The sequence below is a fragment of the Sinohyriopsis cumingii genome, chromosome 1 (genome assembly GCF_028554795.1).
Source record: "Sinohyriopsis cumingii isolate HCF-2022 chromosome 1, ASM2855479v2, whole genome shotgun sequence".
Classification (NCBI taxonomy): Eukaryota; Metazoa; Mollusca; class Bivalvia; order Unionida; family Unionidae; genus Sinohyriopsis; species Sinohyriopsis cumingii.
The window spans coordinates 15,560,645-15,583,514 of NC_142961.1; the positions used below are offsets into that span (position 1 = coordinate 15,560,645).

The window sequence follows — 22,870 nt, forward strand, 5'->3', positions numbered from 1 at the left end:
AGCAGCTGAGTGTATAGAATGAAGAGAACAGGTCCAAGAACAGACCCCTGTGGAACACCACAACACAGATCAACTGGGCTGGAGTGTATTCCATTTGCAGATACAATTTGTGTCCTGCTGACCAAGTAGGACTTGAACCACAGTAAGGCTGTATCATGAATGCCAAATACATGCTGGAGATGGTGAAGTAATATATCATGGTCTATTGTGTCAAATGCTGCAGACAAATCAAGGAGGGTGAGGACTAATATTTCCACAATCCAAAGCAGAGAGACTGTCATTAACTACTTTTAGAAGAGTAGTTTCAGTACTGTGGCAAGGGCGATATGCAGATTGTACATTGCTAAAGAGACTGTTTGAATTCAGGGGATAGAACAACATTTTCTAAGATTTTTTATATGAATGGGAGATTAGAAACTGGGTGGTAGTTCTTTAAATCGTTATGATCTAGTGTTGGTTTCTTCAGCAGAGGCTTTACAGTGTATCTACTGTTTGTGCCGTGGCCCCGAATGGTCTAAAGCGCTCACCGTTATGGATCACTGCCATCTCAACTGTCTGCGTGGGTGCAAGTCTCGGGCTTAGCCAATGTGGGTAAGTGGGAAAGCTTGCCAGTAGCTTCTCATGGGTCGGTGGTTCTTCCAGTGTTTTCCCTGGGTTCTTCCTCCACCATTTTTACTGGCCGCCATGTATACCCTATCCTGTGCTGAAAAATGGCATTAAACCCTACAACAATAACTATTTGTGCCATGTTTCATAGGTGATGTGTGCTGTGTTAAGATGTTAGAAACACTGAATGCAAATACTGCCTGCTTTCTAAAAACACTGACAGATAATGCTTAAAATACTGACAAGAAAATGTATGGGTAAACATGTCTGGTGTAATCAACTTGGACCAGGATGAAGGACTGTTACAAGCAGATCCAGACCGGCTACAGCTATGGGAAAAGGACTGGCAAATGGAGTTCAGTCCTGACAAATGTGAGGTCATCCTTTGTAGAAACCTATTCACGCGCTTGGAACAAGTAAAATGTATGTGTTACAAATCCTTAGTATGTCCACATTTCCAGTATGCATCGACAGTATTGTGAGATTTTAAGAAATTGCTGTTATGTTTATCAGCAGCTGTCTTGATCATTACCTTTTCTCTTCATTGCTTTGGTAATCCTAAATTCTTTCAAATTTTATTATAATTCAGTTATATTTGGGTTTTTTCCCTTAATCTTAGGTATTGTTTTCCCATTCACCTCAAGATTTGCTTGTTACTGCCTTTTCAGTCTACATTTAATTAGTGAACATCTGGCTTGAGGAATCAATGACTAATGCTTTATGTTTAGTTTTAGCCTCACAGAAGGGGGTCACGCACAATCAATTTTTCTTCCATTATTATGTTTAAGTGATTGATCATCATTTATTTTCAGTTAGAGTGAGCCGAATTGCATTTTGATACTTTTGGTCATCGATATTCAGGTTAAGTATTGTTGTTAGTTTGTATCAGCACACCATTCATCTACTGTTGGTTGGACTAGCACTCCATCATTCCTATTCATTATAAAATATTGTGTGTTGCAGATTTCACTAACGTTTGATGGTGTTTGACCAGCAGTCTTGTACCACCTATCATTATCATTAATATCATATGAGATGGGTAAGGTATTACTGTTATTACACTGCATTTGACTTCTGGTCTTGTGCCTTAAAAAATGTATTATTATCATGTTTTTTTAATGATTGTTCCTTGTTTTTCAAGATCTATTTTGAAGTTGCATCTCACAGAGTGTGAGTAAATGTGGGCATAACTCCCATGGAGTTCACATTCCACCTGACTTGGTTATACTGTTTGCCAACTCCTAGATAGGTGTTTATTTTACTGCTTATAGTCGGACAATGGGGGTGGGGGAGGGCTTCGTCTAGTTCTATAAAATTCTTGTCAGTGGTGGGGTGCTGGACACTGAGCAGAGTTCACCAATCACTGGTCTGTGAGTATTGGTCATGAGTCATTAGAGCCCCACTGTTGGGGACTGGAAGTCAGCACTCATGATCCCAACTAAGGAGGGGGATCAAATCAGCTTCCCCACTCCTCAATTCTTTTTAATATCTACAGGAAATCCATTTCAGGTCTTATGTTACGTGTTTAGGCTCGAATAAACAGTAACACAAGAAAGAGTGAAAATTAACGAGCTTTTAAAAATATAATAATTTATTTACCTGGAAAAGTACTGTAAAAATGAAAAAATATGAACTTACATTTTAAAAATCAAATCCAATTATAATCCAAGAATAATCCATGAATAAAATTTTAGAAGTCCCAGAGCTGCTCTAAGTCTTAACAAAAATTACCCTTAAAATACAGACTTAAGCATACTAGAAAAAACTACGGGAAAATGATCGTTGCTGAAAAGTCTGGATAATTCTTTCATTCGTGTTTTTTTTGGATATGGGTTTCATCTTAAAATTAGTAAAATTAGTCCGGGAACGAGACTATCATTACAAAAACACCCCAGATGCTTTAAACTGCACCTATTTGTTCATGTGAAGCGTCTGCATGATCAAACTGTTGATTATAGAATTTTTTAAAATGGCGTCCAGAAAGCAATGCATGTTTAATGGGAAAATAAGTTTCTAGAAAAGTGTTACTAATCAACACAGAAGAATGAAAAGGAGTACATTTACTCAAACTTTTTAAAATAAAAGCTGGAAAAGAAACAAAAGAAAATTGGACATCACATGCCAGTTTGAGTATGTCTCATGGCGGGGAGATATGATTGCCATTGTCATGTGAAATGGAAAACATTTTCCAAGAATTATGTCAAGTTGAGAGATAGAAACAAGCCATTGAGCTGCATAGGGTTTAGAACTAGAGGTTGTGCAACTGTGCTAGTGGTAAATAAAGTCTATGCGTACTTTAAAAACTTTTCAGTTGAACATAATGTTTATCGTCAATGCGTCATACTTTTAATTATGTTTTCCAGCTTTACAATAGCAGTTATTGATATTTTGTTACACCTTACTGAAAACTGGTCAATCTTACGGAAAAAATTGACTGCCTTACTGAGACTGACTCATCGGGTTTGGCAGGTCTGAAGTCCTAATAATAAAATGTTCTAATGATTTCAAGTTCGAGTCCTGACGAAGAATGGAAGATGATGATGTATGCTGTAACTTGTAGTGTGTTGAAGTCTGCAGTTCCTTGTAGCAACAAGAAATATCACTCTAGTTTTGGAAATCTGAATAAAATCTTATACAAGCTGTCTTTGTTCAAGAATTTCATATGAGCACACGTATTTTCCAGGGTAAAAATAAAATCCTTTTGAATCCAAGTAATTGAAATAACTCCAAATAACAACTTTCCAGTGTAAAGAAAAATGCCCAGCTGAGAATATTTCTCTAAAACACAGGTTATATTGTATTCTAAAACAGTTTCGAAAATCCCGAAGTTGCAAAATTGAAAAAGATGGGAGGTCACATGATCATGTTTATATCACGTACTCATAACATGCCCCTGACGAAAACCAATCATTTTACTCTAAAAAATAAAATAAAAATATTGTTTACTTAATCACATAGTCTCATCATGACCTTGACAACAACCAATCATTTTAAAATAAAAATAGAACTTATTTACGTGACTGCTACTAATTTGGAATCAAGTTCAGGATCTTGATCAACATTTGATGTTTACTAAAATGAAGTCAAGGTAAAACTATTTTCTGGAAAAACTATCATCTCCAGTTAATAAATTTACATTACAATAGAATGTAATGGGGGAAAAAAAATAATTTAAAACTGATGAATAAACAATTAAATTAAAATAAATACATATTAAATCCAATATAATTCAAATACATAACCGGGATGTGAAACCTCGTTCCCATTTATGCCACTATAGATATCAGGGCCTGGGTTTCATAGCAAGGTTGATGTGGTCATCTGCTTATAAAGTGGACACAAAAAGGAAGGAGTGAGCAGGTTTTCTCCCCCCAAACATCCAAGAAAGGTCAAGAGTCATTATCATCCTTGTTAAATGTGTCACTAGGAACAGTCCCCTCACTCCATATGAAGTGTGAGAGGAAGAGGCTTCCCAACACCAGGTATCCCGGCATCAGAGAGACATGGGGTCACAAAGTCCTGCCTCTCAGACATGTGAGCAGAATGAAGATGTCTGCTCAGTCTTATTGGACTCAAATGAGTGCACAACTGAACACATTTAGACGGCATCTTTTCCACCCATCATGTCCCCTGCCTCCTCCCACCCATCAACTCAGTTGATTGAGGAGGAAGAGATCTGGTATTTTTATAAGGTGGTTAACAAAATATGTCTGTCCCAAACCTTCAGGCTCAGAGCCCAAAAAAACGTCTCTACAGTGGAGACTGCAAAACTAGCTCATGACCAGATCACCATTTACTTCCCCATTTGGCTTTGGTCAGTGAGATTTTTCAAAGGCATGTAGGAGTCAAGAGTTTGCATACACTATAAGAGTAGTCAGTCCCCCCATCTATGATGAGACCTCTGATCTCAGTCTCCAGCTACTGGACACACTTCCTCATCTGACCACTTAATCCATGCTTACATGCTGAGGCATCACAAGTGCACATTTTCACAGGGACCATAGACTTGCATGCTGATAGTTTCTCAGCAGCCTCCTTCAGCCTTTGGATGGAGAAATCTTGGTATTCAGCTGCGTTTCAGCACTTGCTTGAGGTGGTTGCCAAAAACTCAAGGCATGCTTTATCCATGTCTTTGTCCTTCTCAGTGGAACTGTTTCACCTCCACACTGAAGTTGCTCTGGTCGTGTCTAAAGTCTTACTGGAGCACACCATAAACCTTCTTCAGGCCACACCTCCGGATACAGAGTACATCTTTGGATGATTCATTCCCTCCATAGCATTCCTCGGGCTGTCAGTAAAGATCTTGAAATAGATTCATCTCCCTTTCCTAAGGAGGGTTTGTGGAGAGGCAGCCCTAGGGAAATGCTCCCTCTTTTGTATCTTTATTCCAGTAATTACCATCGGTGCTTGACTAACCCTTTATGCAGATATCTAGTCGAGCATAATGGACAATAAGTGTGTCCTGTTTATTATAAGTGGAGAATACCAGCTTCAATTCCAGGAACATCCCACTCTGGCAAGAAACTTTGGCTGTCCCACCAGTCAGCCCTGGTGTGGTTAAAGAAAAATGTGCACTCATTTCTACAGAAGATGCAGTATAGTAAGTGTTGAATGACAACTCTCTGGAATTCTACAACCAGATTCTTCTGGTATGTAAAACAAGGTGGAATGTTATGGTTAATTATTGACATTTCTTAAATTCTATCTTAAACACAATACTGCGTGATGAGCCATTGAAGATGGAGAAAACCATTACAACCACGAATGCTATAAGGCACAACAACTGGATGGTCTCCATTGACATCCTGGATGTATACCTTCACAACCCGATATTTTATCTGCACCAGGACGTTTTTCAGTTTTGGGCTCAGTCTTTTGGCCTCTGCACCCAGAGCTTTTACAAGAGCTATGGGAGAAGTTGCCACCCACCCAAGGTCACTGGATACCCCTATCATCCAGTATTTAAACTGCTGGTTGATCCACAGTGGCTTCTTAGAGTCCCTTAGACAAGAGCTGTATTGCTCCTGGCCCATAGTTACCTGGCTGGGTTTTATAATAAATAATTGACAAATCAGATCTAGTTCAATCTTAGGCGCTCATATACATAGGATGAATTTCCTCACAAAGAGGGGATTAGTTTTTGGCCAACTGGACAGAGTAGACAGAATTCTGGCCCTTTTGAGGGATAGTGAAACCCAATATTTTGGTGTTGGTTCGCCATCACTTCTGGGGACCTTGAACTCTTTTGTGGACATTGTTCCCCTGGGAAAACTGCATTGCACCCCCTCCAGTTTCTCCTTCTGGTGAACTGGAAATGACGTGGGGATCCCCCGACACCTCAGATTTCTCTAATAACCTATTTACACCACCTCTTGAATTGGTGGGCTAGTTGGGACCAGTGACCCCATTCAAACCCTCAAATCCCATTTCTATCTTTTCATGATGTGTGAGATTCAGAGTTGGGTGCTCACTTGAAGCCAGAAAAGTTAGTTCTTCAGGGCTTGTTGTCCTAGGAGAAGCTGACCCTATAAAGGAATAACTTGGAAATGAGAGCAGTATTTGTAATCCTAATGAGTTGCATCAACAAATAAGGGAGCTGCTGCATGATGGTTTTGTCTGACAACACACAAGTTGTAGCATACCTCAAGTAGCAAGGAGGTCCAGGTGCCTCTTCTCTATGTGTGGAGGTTTGGAATCTCCTTGTTTAGTAATCTCGGACAGAATTACCCTCCGTGTTTGTCATATCCCTGGCAAGAATATTTTTGGTGGCAGGCTGTCCAGGAGAGGCAAGGTAGCCCTCACAGAATGGCCTCTGCACAAATCTGTAGAGTTCCTGTTCAGCCAGTGAAGAAGACCCTCAGTGGACTTGTTTGCAACAAGGCTAAAAAGCAATATCACCTTTATCATTCCCCAGAGCCAGAGCAGAGGGCAATGGCAGTAGATGCATTCAGTCTAAAGTGGAATCAACTGTTTAATTACACCTTCCCACCATTCAGAATGATTTTATGAGTGCTCCACAAAGTCAGGATCTCGATTGCTCAGCTTAATTTCATGGACTGTCTGTGGCCCAAATGATAATTATAAATGATTTTCTCAACCTGTTGGTAGACCATCTCAGAGAAGGGACCTTCTCTCAAAGGCTCTTTTCTGCATGAGACCCCACAGAATATAAACCTTTACAGTTTGCTCATCTCAAGTGATCTATCCACCATGATAAGTTTTTGAGCAAAGTTGCCATGTGCATTGTTCAGGCCAGGAAACATCACATCCAAAGTCTATGATGCCAAGTAGAGAATCTTTTGTGATTAGTGTGACTGGAAACTCTTTGGTCCAAGTTGTACCTCTATTAGTGCAGTGGCCAATTCAATTCTCTTACTTTTTGGAGAGGAAATATTCAGTTTCTAATATGAAGAGTTAATGGGCAGCCCTATCCAGCATGTTCACATTTTTTCAATAGGCCTGGTTATTGTTTCAGGCTTTCATATTTCTCACCTTATCAGGTATTTTGAGCTGCTGAAACTGGTGTCTTACTCACTAATACCCAGATGGAATCTCTTGTGAATCTTGTGGTCTTTAACAAAACCACCATATAACTTTGGGAGAAGCTTCTTCTGAGAAACTTACCCTTAAGACTTTCTTTGTTCTCCTTAGTATCTGTGAATTAAAAGTCATTTTTTTATTCCGCCAACCAGGATATTTAGCAGCAGACTAGCTTCTTTCTGTAGCTCCACTCCCTATTGAGATTTCATTCTCAGTCATAGCTGTGCTTGTAATATAGTCTGTGTCCGTAAAAAGAGTGATGTCTATCATGCCAGGGTTTACAGCGTGGGGGAACAGACTGGGTCTGTATTCTAGTAGGTCTGAATGTCCTAGAATTTACCATGATACAGGAGGCTGGAGTTTGTTATATGGAAAATTGTAATTTACGTTCAGAAATCTAAATTATGCAATAGCAACAGGTTACATCTGTGAAATTAGTTTTACTTCCCCACCAAACAAAAGACTCTTCACCTGAATCATGTATTATTATTGCAAGATTCTCTCTTCCCACCCAACTCTGATATCCTTTGATCTCTGCCCAAGTACAAAGAGGAAGATGCTGCACAAGTTGGATATGACTAAGGAATCAGACTGGGATTTTGTTATTTGTATTATTGGCCTACAATGAGTAATTGGAGGCGGGAATATTATGCATGGATTGGGATCTAGCATCCTGAAAGAAAGATAGCAATACAGTAAATAGCAGGTACATATTAGATATACAAAATTAGTTGTATCCCCTCCCCAACACACACACACAAAATACATATTAATGAGTAACAAATTCATCAAGAATGATGAGCCGTACAAACAATATTTCTGAAGTATTAATTGTGATCAGGGTCACATCTTCTGTTATAATTATTATTCCTGGCAGTATTGATTTGAAGTCATTTTATTTTTCTCTCCCTTTTCCCTTCTTTCAGATGAAAAATTAATTAAAGCAAACTCTATTACTCATTAGCAAACCATTTTAGAGTTTTCTCCAAAGACATGTGAGTATAAACTGTACATGGAATGGTCAGTGGTGATCAGATATATAACAATATGCTTGAAAAAAATTGAGGGGGGCGGGGGGCTTACATCTCATTTCTTACAAACACATTCAGCATCAATATTCTTGAATAAAATGACATAACTGAAATTCACTTTATTGAATCGGGAAAAGATTATTTGCTAGATTAAATACGTCAAAGCTGCACAAGTTGTGTTACATTGTACATGTTCAGACTGTGTCCATTATCATACCTGGCACACATGAGTACTGCTCCATGTCTTTGACTCCAGCTCCCCTTAGTACATGTTCATCTATTGCGAAATTCCCAGTGTAAGATTTGCTGTTCTTACACAGCATGACATATGCAGCATCAGCCATGATGTCTGGCTTCCTACAAATCATCTCTACATTTCTGTTGGATGCAAAATTGGTCACAGCTGCAGTCAGAATAGCTGTTATGAAAAAAATGAAATTTTTTATCATGCATGAGATTTGGTATGCATATTAGGCAGATGATGTAGTTACGTTTTTTGCTATTTGCAATTCTTCAGTTTCAATATTTTTAATGTTTTGTCTGTTCACCATCCATCCACCATTTACACTTTTGTTTCTGGAGCAAAACTTGTGATGCCTGACACTTCCTTGTATAATTTATACATATGAACTATTAGATATGAAATCATCATATTATTTTGTCTCCTAGCAGACGGCACTTTATTCACATATCAGGCAGGTTGCATAGAGGTGTCTTTTCATACTTGGAATTTTCAGCATTCAGTATCCTTTGTTACCATGACAACTGTTTAGTATATGAACTAAGAGTGCTGGACTATGGGATACTTTCAGGAGGGGTCTTTACATAACTGGGGGACTTGAGAGATAGGTCATCCTAGATGACTGTTGTTTATGTTAGAGATAAGTGAACTAAAAAGGCTTTGTTTGCAGTTAGCAGTAGCAGCATGTATTTAGTACAATATTAGCCTTGATGAATCCTGATTATTGCTATATTTTTTAAGAAATAAACTTTGCTTTCAAAAGCAAATGATTCCCTTCATTTGTCGATGTGTCTCACCATGTGTTTTCTTCCTTCCAGCCTTTGGCTGTATCACATAGTTCAGTGGACTTAATGACACAAACCTTGCAGTGAAGGTTCATTTTTGGATGAAGATATGGGGCACCAAAACTAGATGACTGATCTTCTATTCAGGATCTTTTCAACCAAAACTTAAAATACATGATCACCTTTTGAAATTTGTACTATCTTGCCATAAACAGGATTGGAAACCAAGACTGTCACTGTGACCTACTTTCCATGGTTTACTGAACATCAGTTCAACATCTGACTTTAATTCTTCAACTGTACTAGTACTACTGTATGAATATCTTGGCATACATTTTTGTGTACTATGACCCTCTTTATAGGGTTTTATTATTATTATTTACAATGCATGTTCAAATAACCGATGCCACAGAATTAGTGGTATGTGTTTTGCTTAATTTACCAGTAAATGCTGTCCTGGCAAATAATACTTGCTTGTGATTGGCCAAAGAGCATTAACTGCTATTCCCTGAGACTCAAATTCCCTGGACATGCCCAGTACACACATTGACATTCCATACTTTGCCATGGTATAGGCTGTAATTAAAAGTTGTGAAAAATATAATTGCTTGCTTTTCATGTGCATTACCATATAACAGGAAATATTTATTATATTTATATATTTATTAATTTGTTGTATGAATAAGACTGAAATTGAATGATTGGATTTATTTTATCTGTTATGATACTGTTTATTTGAGTCTTCCAATATCAAATTTGTTGGCAAGAGCTCTTGAACTCTCTCCATTGTCATTTAGTTTAATAGCTTTTACTTTTTCTTCTTGGAAGCGGGAGGTCGTGGGTTCAAACCCCAGCCGAGTCATACCAAAGACTTACAGTCATACCAAAGACTTACAGAAATGGTACTAACAGCTTCCTCAGATGCTCAGCATTAAGAGGTTAGTGTTAGGACTGGTCGGCCTGGTGTCAGGATAATGTGACTGGGTGGGACATCATGCTACATGTCTGTGGCATGATGCCCCAGTGCTAGACATCACTATAAACTGCCACACTGCAGACATCATAGTGATATAACTAAAAAAAATTTAAAGCTACGTTAAAAATCCAAATCACAGACTAAAGTACTAAGGCGATATTGCAGTATACATTTTTCTTTGTGCTCACTTCTTTCTAATTGGAAAGGTCTTATTTTTTACCTACAAGAATGCATGTGCCCATCAGTTATGTAAATACCATTTTTTTTCTTCTTCTAATTTGGGAAAGATTACATTGTTTTCTAGTAAAGAAAAATGATAGCTGATGTATGATAGAAAATTGGACATTACTTTTAACCTCTTCCCTTAATATTGTTGTTAGTTACCGTATATACCCAACTGCAAACTGCGCAGATCTAAATCTGCCGTCACATAATGCACCAGAAGATCTGGATCTATGCACAGTGTGAAGGAGTAATAAGTAGAACAAGCAACATATATCCTGATCTGCAGGAACATTATGCAATGGCAAATCAAGATCAATGTTGTTTGGAGTTGGACCTGTCTTATAAGGAAGTATAGATTGTAAATCAACATTTACTATCATCACACCAAACAGGCAAAAGTGCAACTGAAGAGAACAATTTTCCACTTCAGACAATTATGAAAATGGCTTACCAACATGCCCCTGGAACCACTTCGGCTTTAGATTAAGTGGTGGGCTGATGGTCAGTATGTGTGGATTTTGACTTTTCGCAAGATATGGTATACAAATCTTTGAGCTGAAAATACAGTTGATTATAGATAAGAACTGAGCTGACTGTGACAGTATGTTGTTACGTACATGGCTTTCACATGACTTGTGAGGAGGCAGAAATGATATTGCTGCTTCATTGGTAGGAATGAGCTTTAATTTGCTGAAATATTGAATAAATCTATAATGTGTGTATGTGATATAGAAGAAACGATATTGGAATTAAAGCCCATATACAGTTTATATGCATGTTTAATAATCCCTACAAATAATCAGTGACCCTGTTTTGCTGTGCATAATACCAAAATAGACCCACTTAGGTTTAGGTTTATTGAAATAATTTACAGCAGAGATAAGGAGGACAGAATGATGATTCATAAGTATCACCTGCTGCTTTATGGCAGAGTATCAACATCTCAGGACCATAGTATATATATCTTAGGATTATGGTGGTATCAATATATGAGGACCAGGGTGGAGTCAATATCTGGTCTCAGGATCTGAGGACCAGTACTTGAGGATCAGGGCAGTATCAGTATCTGAGGACCAGGTTAGTGTCAGTACCTTGAGGATCAGGGCAGTATCAGTATCTGTGGACCAGGTTAGTGTCAGTACTTAAGGATCAGGGCAGTATCAGTATCTGAGGACTGGGATAGTGTCAGTACCTGAGGTTCAGGGCAGTATCAGTATCTGAGGACTGGGTTCGTGTCAGTACTTGAGGATCAGGGCAGTATCAGTATATGTGGACTGGGTTAGTGTCAGTACTTGTGGATCAGGGCAGTATCAGTAAATGTGGACCAGGATAGTGTCAGTACTTGAGGATCAGGGCAGTATCAGTATGTGGACCGGGTTAGTGTCAGTACTTGAGGATCAGGACAGTATCAGTATGTATGGACCAGGTTAGTGTCAGTACTTGAGGATCAGGGCAGTATCAGTATCTGAGGACCGGGATAGTGTCAGTACCTGAGGTTCAGGGCAGTATCAGTATCTGAGGACCAGGTTAGTGTCAGTACTTGATGATCAGGGCAATATCAGTATGTGGACTGGGTTAGTGTCAGTACTTGAGGATCAGGGCAGTATCAGTATATACGGACTGGGTTAGTGTCAGTACTTGAGGATCAGGGCAGTATCAGTATCTGAGGACCAGGTTAGTGTCAGTATCTTGAAGATCAGGGCAGTATCAGTATCTGTGGACCAGGTTAGTGTCAGTACTTAAGGATCAGGGCAGTATCAGTATCTGAGGACTGGGATAGTGTCAGTACCTGAGGATCAGGGCAGTATCAGTATCTGTGGACCAGGTTAATGTCAGTACTTGAGGATCAGATCAGTATCTGTGGTCCAGGTTAGTGTCAGTACTTAAGGATCAGGGCAGTATCAGTATCTGAGGACTGGGTTAGTGTCAGTACCTTGACGATCAGGGCAGTATCAGTATATGTGGACCGGGTTACTGTCAGTACCTGAGAATCAGGGCAGTATCCGTATCTGTGGACCAGGTTAGTGTCAGTACTTAAGGATCAGGGCAGTATCAGTCTCTGTGGACCAGGTTAGTGCCAGTACTTAAGGATCAGGGCAGTATCAGCATATGTGGACCGGGTTAGTGTCAATACTTGAGGATCAGAGCAGTATCAGTATATGTGGACCGGGTTAGTGTCAGTACTTGAGGATCAGATCAGTATCTGTGGACCAGGTTAGTGTCAGTACTTAAGGATCAGGGCAGTATCAGTATCTGAGGACTGGGATAGTGTCAGTACCTGAGGATCAGGGCAGTATCAGTATATGTGGACTGGGTTAGTGTCAGTACCTGAGGATCAGGGCAGTGTCAGTATCTGTGGACCAGGTTAGTGTCAGTACTTGAGGATCAGGGCAGTATCAGTATCTGTGGACCAGGTTAGTGTAAGTACTTAAGGATCAGGGCAGTATCAGTATATGTGGACCGGGTTAGTGTCAATACTTGAGGATCAGAGCAGTATCAGTATATGTGGACCAGGATAGTGTCAGTACCTGAGGATCAGGGCAGTATCCGTATCTGTGGACCAGGTTAGTGTCAGTACTTAAGGATCAGGGCAGTATCAGTCTCTGTGGACCAGGTTAGTGTAAGTACTTGATGATCAGGGCAGTATCAGTTTGTGTGGACCGGGTCAGTGTCAGTACTTGAGGATCAGGGCAGTATCAGTTTATGTAAACCAGGATAGTGTCAGTACCTGAGGATCAGATCAGTATCAGTATATGTGGACCAGGTTAGTGTCAGTACTTAAGGATCAGGGCAGTATCAGTCTCTGTGGACCAGGTTAGTGTAAGTACTTGAGGATCAGGGCAGTACCAGTATCTGAGGACCAGGTTAGTGTCAGTACTTGATGATCAGGGCAGTATCAGTTTGTGTGGACCGGGTCAGTGTCAGTACTTGAGGATCAGGGCAGTATCAGTTTATGTGAACCAGGATAGTGTCAGTACCTGAGGATTAGATCAGTATCAGTATATGTGGACCAGGTTAGTGTCAGTACTTAAGGATCAGGGCAATATCAGTATATGTGGACCAGGTTAGTGTCAGTACTTGAGGATCAGGGCAGTATCAGTATCTGAGGACCAGGTTAGTGTCAGTACTTGAGGATCAGGGCAGTATTAGTATATGTGGACCGGGTTAGTGTCAGTACCTGAGGATCAGGGCAGTATCAGTATCTGAGGACCAGGTTAGTGTCAGTACTTGAGGATCAGGTCAGTATCAGTATATGTGGACCAGGTTAGTGTCAGTACTTGAGGATCAGGTCAGTATCAGTATATGTGGACCAGGTTAGTGTCAGTACTTAAGGATCAGGGCAGTATTAGTATATGTGGACCGGGTTAGTGTCAGTACCTGAGGATCAGGGCAGTATCAGTATCTGAGGACCAGGTTAGTGTCAGTACTTGAGAATCAGGGCAGTATCCATATCTGTGGACCAGGTTAGTGTCAGTACTTAAGGATCAGGGCAGTATCAGTCTCTGTGGACCAGGTTAGTGCCAGTACTTAAGGATCAGGGCAGTATCAGCATCTGTGGACCGGGTTAGTGTCAATACTTGAGGATCAGAGCAGTATCAGTATATGTGGACTGGGTTAGTGTCAGTACTTGAGGATCAGATCAGTATCTGTGGACCAGGTTAGTGTCAGTACTTAAGGATCAGGGCAGTATCAGTATCTGAGGACTGGGATAGTGTCAGTACCTGAGGATCAGGGCAGTATCAGTATCTGTGGACTGGGTTAGTGTCAGTACCTGAGGATCAGGGCAGTGTCAGTATCTGTGGACCAGGTTAGTGTCAGTACTTGAGGATCAGGGCAGTATCAGTATCTGTGGACCAGGTTAGTGTCAGTACTTAAGGATCAGGGCAGTATCAGTATATGTGGACCGGGTTAGTGTCAATACTTGAGGATCAGAGCAGTATCAGTATATGTGGACCAGGATAGTGTCAGTACCTGAGGATCAGGGCAGTATCTGTATCTGTGGACCAGGTTAGTGTCAGTACTTAAGGATCAGGGCAGTATCAGTCTCTGTGGACCAGGTTAGTGTAAGTACTTGATGATCAGGGCAGTATCAGTTTGTGTGGACCGGGTCAGTGTCAGTACTTGAGGATCAGGGCAGTATCAGTTTATGTAAACCAGGATAGTGTCAGTACCTGAGGATCAGATCAGTATCAGTATATGTGGACCAGGTTAGTGTCAGTACTTAAGGATCAGGGCAATATCAGTATATGTGGACCAGGTTAGTGTCAGTACTTGAGGATCAGGGCAGTATCAGTATCTGAGGACCAGGTTAGTGTCAGTACTTGAGGATCAGGGCAGTATTAGTATATGTGGACCGGGTTAGTGTCAGTACCTGAGGATCAGGGCAGTATCAGTATCTGAGGACCAGGTTAGTGTCAGTACTTGAGGATCAGGTCAGTATCAGTATATGTGGACCAGGTTAGTGTCAGTACTTGAGGATCAGGTCAGTATCAGTATATGTGGACCAGGTTAGTGTCAGTACTTAAGGATCAGGGCAGTATTAGTATATGTGGACCGGGTTAGTGTCAGTACCTGAGGATCAGGGCAGTATCAGTATCTGAGGACCAGGTTAGTGTCAGTACTTGAGGATCAGGTCAGTATCAGTATATGTGGACCAGGTTAGTGTCAGTACTTAAGGATCAGGGCAGTATTAGTATATGTGGACCAGGTTAGTGTCAGGACTTGAGGATCAGGGCAGTATAAGTATCTGTGGACCAGGTTAGTGTCAGTACTTAAGGATCAGGTCAGTATCAGTATATGTGGACCAGGTTAGTGTCAGTACTTAAGGATCAGGGCAGTATTAGTATATGTGGACCGAGTTAGTGTCAGTACTTGAGGATCAGGGCAGTATAAGTATCTGTGGACCAGGTTAGTGTCAGTACTTAAGGATCAGGGCAGTATTAGTATATGTGGACCGAGTTAGTGTCAGTACTTGAGGATCAGGGCAGTATAAGTATATGTGGACCAGGATAGTGTCAGTACTTGAGGATCAGGGCAGTATTAGTATATGTGGACCAGGTTAGTGTCAGTACCTGAGGATCAGGGCAGTATAAGTATATGTGGCCAGGATAGTGTCAGTACTTAAGGATCAGGGCAGTATTAGTATATATGGACCGGGTTAGTGTCAGTACTTGAGGATCAGGGCAGTATTAGTATATGTGGACCAGGTTAGTGTCAGTACTTGAGGATCAGGGCAGTATAAGTATATGTGGACCAGGATAGTGTCAGTACTTGAGGATCAGGGCAGTATTAGTATATGTGGACCAGGTTAGTGTCAGTAACTGAGAACCAAATGTATTCTCAACAAAACTGTAATTCACAAGTTTAATTTGGCACTTTAGTCCACAATCCTGAATTGTATAATTGTATAGTACTCTGAAATAAAATTGTATTCAGAAAATCAGATTGATTAGAGACTATGTACAAAAATCCGAATGCACCATGCAGTGATGAAACTCACTGTATTTGATGTGAAAAAAACTTAATACAAAAGTTTAATATACAATCTTGACACCAATTAAGCTGCTACTGTTTCCACCACCACCATCACTTGCAGAAATTTAATAGTTGTATCTCACCAAGTTAGATAAATAAGACTGGGTCTTATTTTTAACAAATAAAAGTCTTTTGCAAAGATTAATACATTACAAATAAATTTGGCTCCCTTTACTGATTCAAATGTATTTTCATATGTACAAAATTACTCAAAAATAAAGTTGTGCATATTTGTGCTTTATTCATTTATTTAAATCATCCTATTACAAATGTGAACTGGAGCCCGTTAGATATAAGCATCTGTTAGAGACATGCACCAACACTACATTCTGAACATGGCCTCTGGTTAGTTTTGTCTGACATTCATATCAAGTACCTGCATTGAATTTCAAGCAAATTTGGCATGTAGCTTTTTAATGATCAGTCCCTGAATGGGCTGGTCTTCCAGCATCCACATTATCATTCAGAAGTTTTATGGCTCCTGATTACCCATCCTCCTAAACTTTAGTTTTGATAGTATGCTTGTTTTTGTAGTGGGTTTATCAACATTTTTCAGCACACAATAGGCCAAACATGGCAGCCAGTATAATGGTGGAGGAAGAACCCAGGAAATCCCTAGTAAGAACCACCGAGGGATAGGTAACTCCTGACAAGCTTTCTCACATACACAAATTAGCTGAGCCTGAGACTTGAATCAACAGGTGAGATGGCAGTGATCACTAAAAGTGAGTGCTTTAGAGCACTTGGCCACCCGCTGCCCCATTTCCAAAGTGTAACTGTACCCCAGTTATTGTTGATTTTGGTATGCAGCTGAATACTAACAATAACTTAGATGAGTTAGGCACCAGCTTTCTACACCATGAATCAAGAGTTGGGATCATGGATTCCTGTCTCCTGAACATTGGTTTTCACAGCGTACCTTCACCTAGGGATGTTACATTTCAACCAAATTTGGCGTGCAGCTTTATAATGTTAAAATCTTGGTGTTTAATTTTCAGCCTCCTACTTCCTTTGAGACAACAAGATAAAGATTATAAGGATACAATATTAATTAGCAAAGTGATGGCCCATTACGATACCAAAAATCACTTGATTTCAAGCATATTTTCTTTGCAGCTTTATTCTGTGGAATGTCTGCATGAGTTTTATGGCTGTCATTTTACATCATGATTTTTTTAATAGAAGTTATGGCCAATTAATTCTGGCTAAACCCCCTTTTATTCCTGTAAAGTTTTCTTTTTTAAGTGCCTTCTGAGGAAAATTCTGGCAGCTGCCATATCAACCGCACATATTTCCAAAACCCTTTGAAAGATTCTTGTCATAGTTGGCATGATTCATTATGAAGCTAAGACAATTCATCCTGCATCATACTTGCTTGCCCCTTTTCCTTAAAATCAAGGTCATATTAGGATCAAGGTCACAGTCACAGAAAACTTGCTTTAAGTGTTTGGTTCAGATTTGTCATTTGCTTATATTTTGTAAACACCTTGATGGAATGGTTTCATACACGAGATGAATAGTTATGAAATAATTTATTCTCCAATGTGTTTGCTTTCCCAGTTAATCATGTGTTCAAGGTCACATCAGAAAATTTGTGTTTAAGTTAAGTTTTGATTCAGATTTTGTAATTTGTTTATATTTCTGTATAGATTTTTGTTCATATTTTAAATGGCTCATCATGAAGCTGATACTATTTTTCAACACATTCATGCATCCATTTGACCTTGGGGACAAGGTCACAGTAAGAAAATTTGCATTCAGGATTGGGATAAAGTTTTTTTATTTGCTTATATTTCCCAAGAACCTTGATGGGTTTTTCCATACTTAAAATGCATCTGAGGCAATTCAGTATCTGATATGCTTGCTCATCCTTTGGAGCCTGAGGTCAAGGTCACACATTTACAACAATACTTAAATCATGTGCTTGACATGCATGTCCTGAATTTTCTGTTTATAATGCACTAGATTCCTTAAATGCATCTGAACTTAGAGATGGTACAAATGATGAGACGCATGATTTCTTGAAATTATGAGTTGTTGACAAGATGCTTACCAAAGATAAGTGCCCCTTACATTGATGCCCATCATCAAGTCATATTTCTTCATGGATGTTTGAAGTGTCCCAGTCAAACTAATAGCACTGGCATTGTTAACAAGGATGTCAATTCCTCCAAACCTCTTGACTGCTGATTCCACTGCAGCCTTGACCTGATCTTCAAAGCGAATATCCACAATACAGGGCAGACACTTCCCACCAGCATCTTCAACTGGAAAAATTGCATTTAAAAAACATTATTCATAGATCACTCTTTTGGATGACCCCTGGTCAAGAAAGATGATATTTTTTGTGCATAGATCAGTGTTTTATATCATGCATTATCTTCTAATAAGAAACTGCATGTCTTAAGAGATCGATTTCTGTAGGCAGAAGTAGCTATCTCCCTTTAAAATAGGTTTAATTGTAATTATCTGTCATCGTTCCATTAAAAGCAGTTAAGAAGGAATTTCAAACTGCTCTATCATAAAGTACAGTACTTATATGCATAACAAGCTATACATTTTTCAGAGGAAACAAAATGCAGTAAGCCTGAAGAAACACACTTAAAAATATCTTTAATCATAAATGGGTGTTTGGAGTTAGAACTAAGCGTAAGTGACCATTGTAAATATACAATAATTCTTATATGTTAAACCCAATCTTGCTAAGGTATTCTCCTATTTTTGTCAGGCCTGCCATGGCTGAAGGTCAACTTGGTGATCACTAATAAGCTATATTTCTATTTTTGTCAAGCATGTCATAGCTGAAACTTAATGAAGTGATCACTAATAATCAATTACCCTATTTTTGTCAAGCCTGTCACAGCTGAAGCTCGATGATCACTAATAATCAATTACTCTATTTTTATCAATCCTGTCACAGCTAGCTTGATGATCACTAATAATCAATCACCCTATTTTTGTAAAGCCTGTCACAGCTGAAACTTGATGAAGTGATGACTAATAATCAATTACCCTATTTTTGTCAATCCTGTCACAGCTGAAGCTCAATGATCACTAATAATCAATTACCTATTTTTGTCAAGCCTGTCACAGCTGAAGCTCGATGATCACTAATAATCAATTACTCTATTTTTGTCAATCCTGTCACAGCTAGCTCGATGATTACTAATAATCAATTACCCTATTTTTGTCAAGCCTGTCACAGCTGAAGCTCGATGATCACTAATAATCAATTACCCTATTTTTGTCAAGCCTGTCACAGCTGAAGCTTGATGAAGTGATCACTAATAATCAATTACCCTATTTTTATCCATCCTGTCATAGCTAGCTTGATGATCACTAATAATTAATTACCCTATTTTTGGCAATCCTGTCACAGCTAGCTCGATGATCACTAATAATCACCCTATTTTTGTCAAGCCTGTCACAGCTGAAACTTAATGAAGTGATCACTAATAATCAATTACCCTATTTTTGTCAATCCTGTCACAGCTAGCTCGATGATCACTAATAATTACCCTATTTTTGTCAATCCTGTCACAGCTGAAGCTTGATGATCACTAATAATCAATTACCCTATTTTTGTCAAGTCTGTCACAGCTGAAACATAATGAAGTGATCACTAATAATCAATTACCCTATTTTTGTCAAGCCTGTCACAGCGGAAGCTCGATGAAGTAATCACTGATAATTAGTTACCTAATTTTTGTCAAGCCAGTAACAGCTGAAGCTTGATTAAGTGATCATTAATAAGTTACTCGCCTATTTCTATAACATCTGTCTCATCTGACATCCATCGAGTACATCACTTTAACAGAGTGAATTTTGCAAATGTCATTTGTAAAATATAGCAATTTTAAATTAATGCATGTGATATTGCACAGGATTAAATCTGTGGCATGTTTAAGGAGTACGTCTGGTTGCAATCTGATTGATTATTATTAATGAGGTCCCATTTGGTAACTATGTCAGGCAAAACTGGACAGTGTTGAAGATTGGGTTTTGATTATCAAAATGGCCAAGGGATGAAATGTTGTAGAAGCAGCGTTTATACATACTGAAATATTTGTCATAAGTTGAAACTTTGCTGTATTTTGTTGTATCCAGTTGATTAAATTGTTTTATTCTGTATTCGTATGGGTTGTTCTATTCAATATCTCTGCACAGATCTAAGTTTATTCCATTCATTCATTTTATTTAATATTCACTCGATCTGGACTATAACATGGGGGTTGATCATCCTCTAAGCATCAATAACGACCAAAGCAGACTTTGGCTTATGTGTATCTTGTCTATCAACACCCTAAATTAATGGTAGTGTTAAAGATTTTTGCTTTCCTTTTACTTCAATACCAATTTATGTCACCTACTTCAGATTAAGAATATTGCTTAAGTATGCACTTTTTTTAATGTAGTTAAATGCATGACCTCATTATCAAAGCTTTGGGTGGGTCAGCTTCTTGCTATCGAACTGGGAACTTTTTATGAGTTTATTTTCATGATAAGCATACCATCTTTCCAGAATTGCAAGGAAAATAGAGTGGCCTATCAAATGAGAAATATTCACTTGACAATTATTTGTACAGAAGTGAGTGTATGGCTATATATATATATATATATATATATATATATATATATATATATATATATATATATATATATATATATATATATATATATATATATATATATATATATAATTCAAAATAGGGAGGTTTTAAAGTTTATGTTTCAATTTTTCTAAAGTGTTTGACAAGACCAACCATGCCAAATTATGTAAGTGTCTCGCTACAAAAGGTATCAGTGAGAAAAATTTAGCCTTTTAAAATTCAGTGTACTCTAACTTCCAGTCATGTGTAAAGGCAAGTTATGGTTTAACCAAATACTTTGTATGATGGGGACTAGACAAGGTTATTTTCTTCAAAAAATCAGTTTGAAACCATAAATGAACCTGACATGGGAAATAATGGGGGACATCATTGATTGTGGGAAGTAACACTTTTTTTTAGATTGCCAGGATTCAATTAAAAGCAGATTGCCAGGATTCAATTAAAAGCAAGCATACACATGCACATGTTTCTTGCTTGCTCCTATTTCTTCCTGTTCAGTGTCACTTCTCCCAGTTCTGTCCAAAAGGAGAAGTAAACTTTTCCCTAAAATTGAAGTCTACATCCTACTACAATGTATACATCATTACCTAGAATATTGTTGTTGTATATGAGGTAATAGTAGTACAGAAAATCAAGAAAGATTACTGAACTTTCAAAAAAGAGCAGCTAGAGTTGTTCTTGATGCCGATTCAGATACACCATCAACAAATCTTTTTAAAACCCTAAAGTGGCTTCCATTTCAGCAAAGAACTCATTTTCAAAAGGGTTTACTTGTTATAAATCCTTACATGGATGGGCTCTTGATTAAATGTATGAACTAAGATCCATCTCAAACAACAATTTATATTTACCTTATTAAAACCAAATTTAGAGTTTTAAAAGAAGAGTTTTGCTTTTTCTAGACCCAAACTATGAAATTTCATACTACCTTATATAAAGTCAGCTGACTTGAGCCAAGCTTTTGAAAAGCCGCTTAGTGAACATCTTCAGAAACTTGTATGATTTTGTTTCATTCAGTACAACGTTGCTGTCAGAAATTGTAATATCATGTACTTACCAATGATGTTTTATATGTGTTCACTATTTGTATGAATCCTGTATGTACTCATTCCTAATACAATGTGCAGATTTTATTGTAGCGGTATATATATATATATATATATATATATATATATATATATATATATATATATATATATATATATATATATATATATATATATATATATATATAATTGTAGAAGACATCATGAAAGAATGGTCAGTTGATCTAAGATTTTTCTATAAATAAAGTCATTATTATTATTATTATTATTATTATTATTAGTGCTTCAGTTGATATTTTGTCCTTGTATATACTATTGATTTATGGGCTCATGGCATGGATTACCAATCAAAGAAATTGAATTTTGAATCATAGGAGAAGTACTGTAAAAGTGGGCCTGGCATGCAGCCAAGTGTAGCAGATTTGCTTCTACAGGTACTGGGTCATATATAAAAATATAAAAACTAAGTGTGAGAGATGGGTCTGTAAAAAATAAACACCAATAAATCCGAGATGAATCATGAGGGCATTGGTTTGCCATTAGTGTACCACAACATGACATTCTCAGCATGGAAGAAAGCTTGTACAGTGTTTGATAAAATTCTTACTCATTTTTCATTTGAATGAAAAGTATTACAATAAATGCATAGGAGTAAACATTTATAAAGAAAACACTTCATATCAATGTTTCATAGCACAAACAATTTTGAGAAACATAATTCTTAAGTAAAAATTTGAACAATTGAAGCTTAATATAAAAATAGATTTTTTTATCTGCCTGCATGCTTACTTTGAAAAGAAACAAACAAGTTCATTGCACTACTGATATGTAAATTTTACAAATGAATGGACAGATTAGATCTTTTCCAATTTATCTTTGTGTTCATATTGTCCAAGAATCTTCCAGTCTACCCTTGTGTTTATATTGTACCTAAATATTCCAGTTTACCCTTGTGTTCACACTGTACCTTCATCCTCCAGTTTGCCTTTGTGTTTATATTGACCTAAATCTTCCAGTTTCCTCTTTTGTTCATATCATACCTAAATATTCCAGTTTACCCTTGTGTTCACACTGTACCTAAATATTCCAGTTTACCCTTGTGTTCATGCTGTACCTAAATATTCCAGTTTACCCTTGTGTTCACACTGTACCTAAATATTCCAGTTTACTCTTGTGTTCACACTGTACCTTTACCCTTGTGTTCACACAGTACCTAAATATTCCAGTTTACCCTTGTGTTCACACTGTACTTAAATATTCCAGTTCACCCTTGTA

The 22,870-nt window shown here is 38.2% G+C and overlaps 1 protein-coding gene across 1 annotated transcript in view; it reads right to left on the reverse strand.

Moving 5' to 3' along the window:
* Positions 1–22,870, reverse strand: part of LOC149806450 (hydroxysteroid dehydrogenase-like protein 2) — a 36,914-nt gene that overhangs the window by 4,823 nt on the left and 9,221 nt on the right. The window contains exons 3-6 of the mRNA XM_089953516.1: positions 17,993–18,206; positions 10,856–10,959; positions 9,678–9,779; positions 8,395–8,595 (exon numbers count right to left, since the gene is read on the reverse strand). Of these exons, the coding sequence (XP_089809642.1) occupies positions 8,395–8,595; positions 9,678–9,779; positions 10,856–10,959; positions 17,993–18,206 (621 nt within the window). The remainder of the gene's footprint in view (positions 1–8,394; positions 8,596–9,677; positions 9,780–10,855; positions 10,960–17,992; positions 18,207–22,870) is intronic.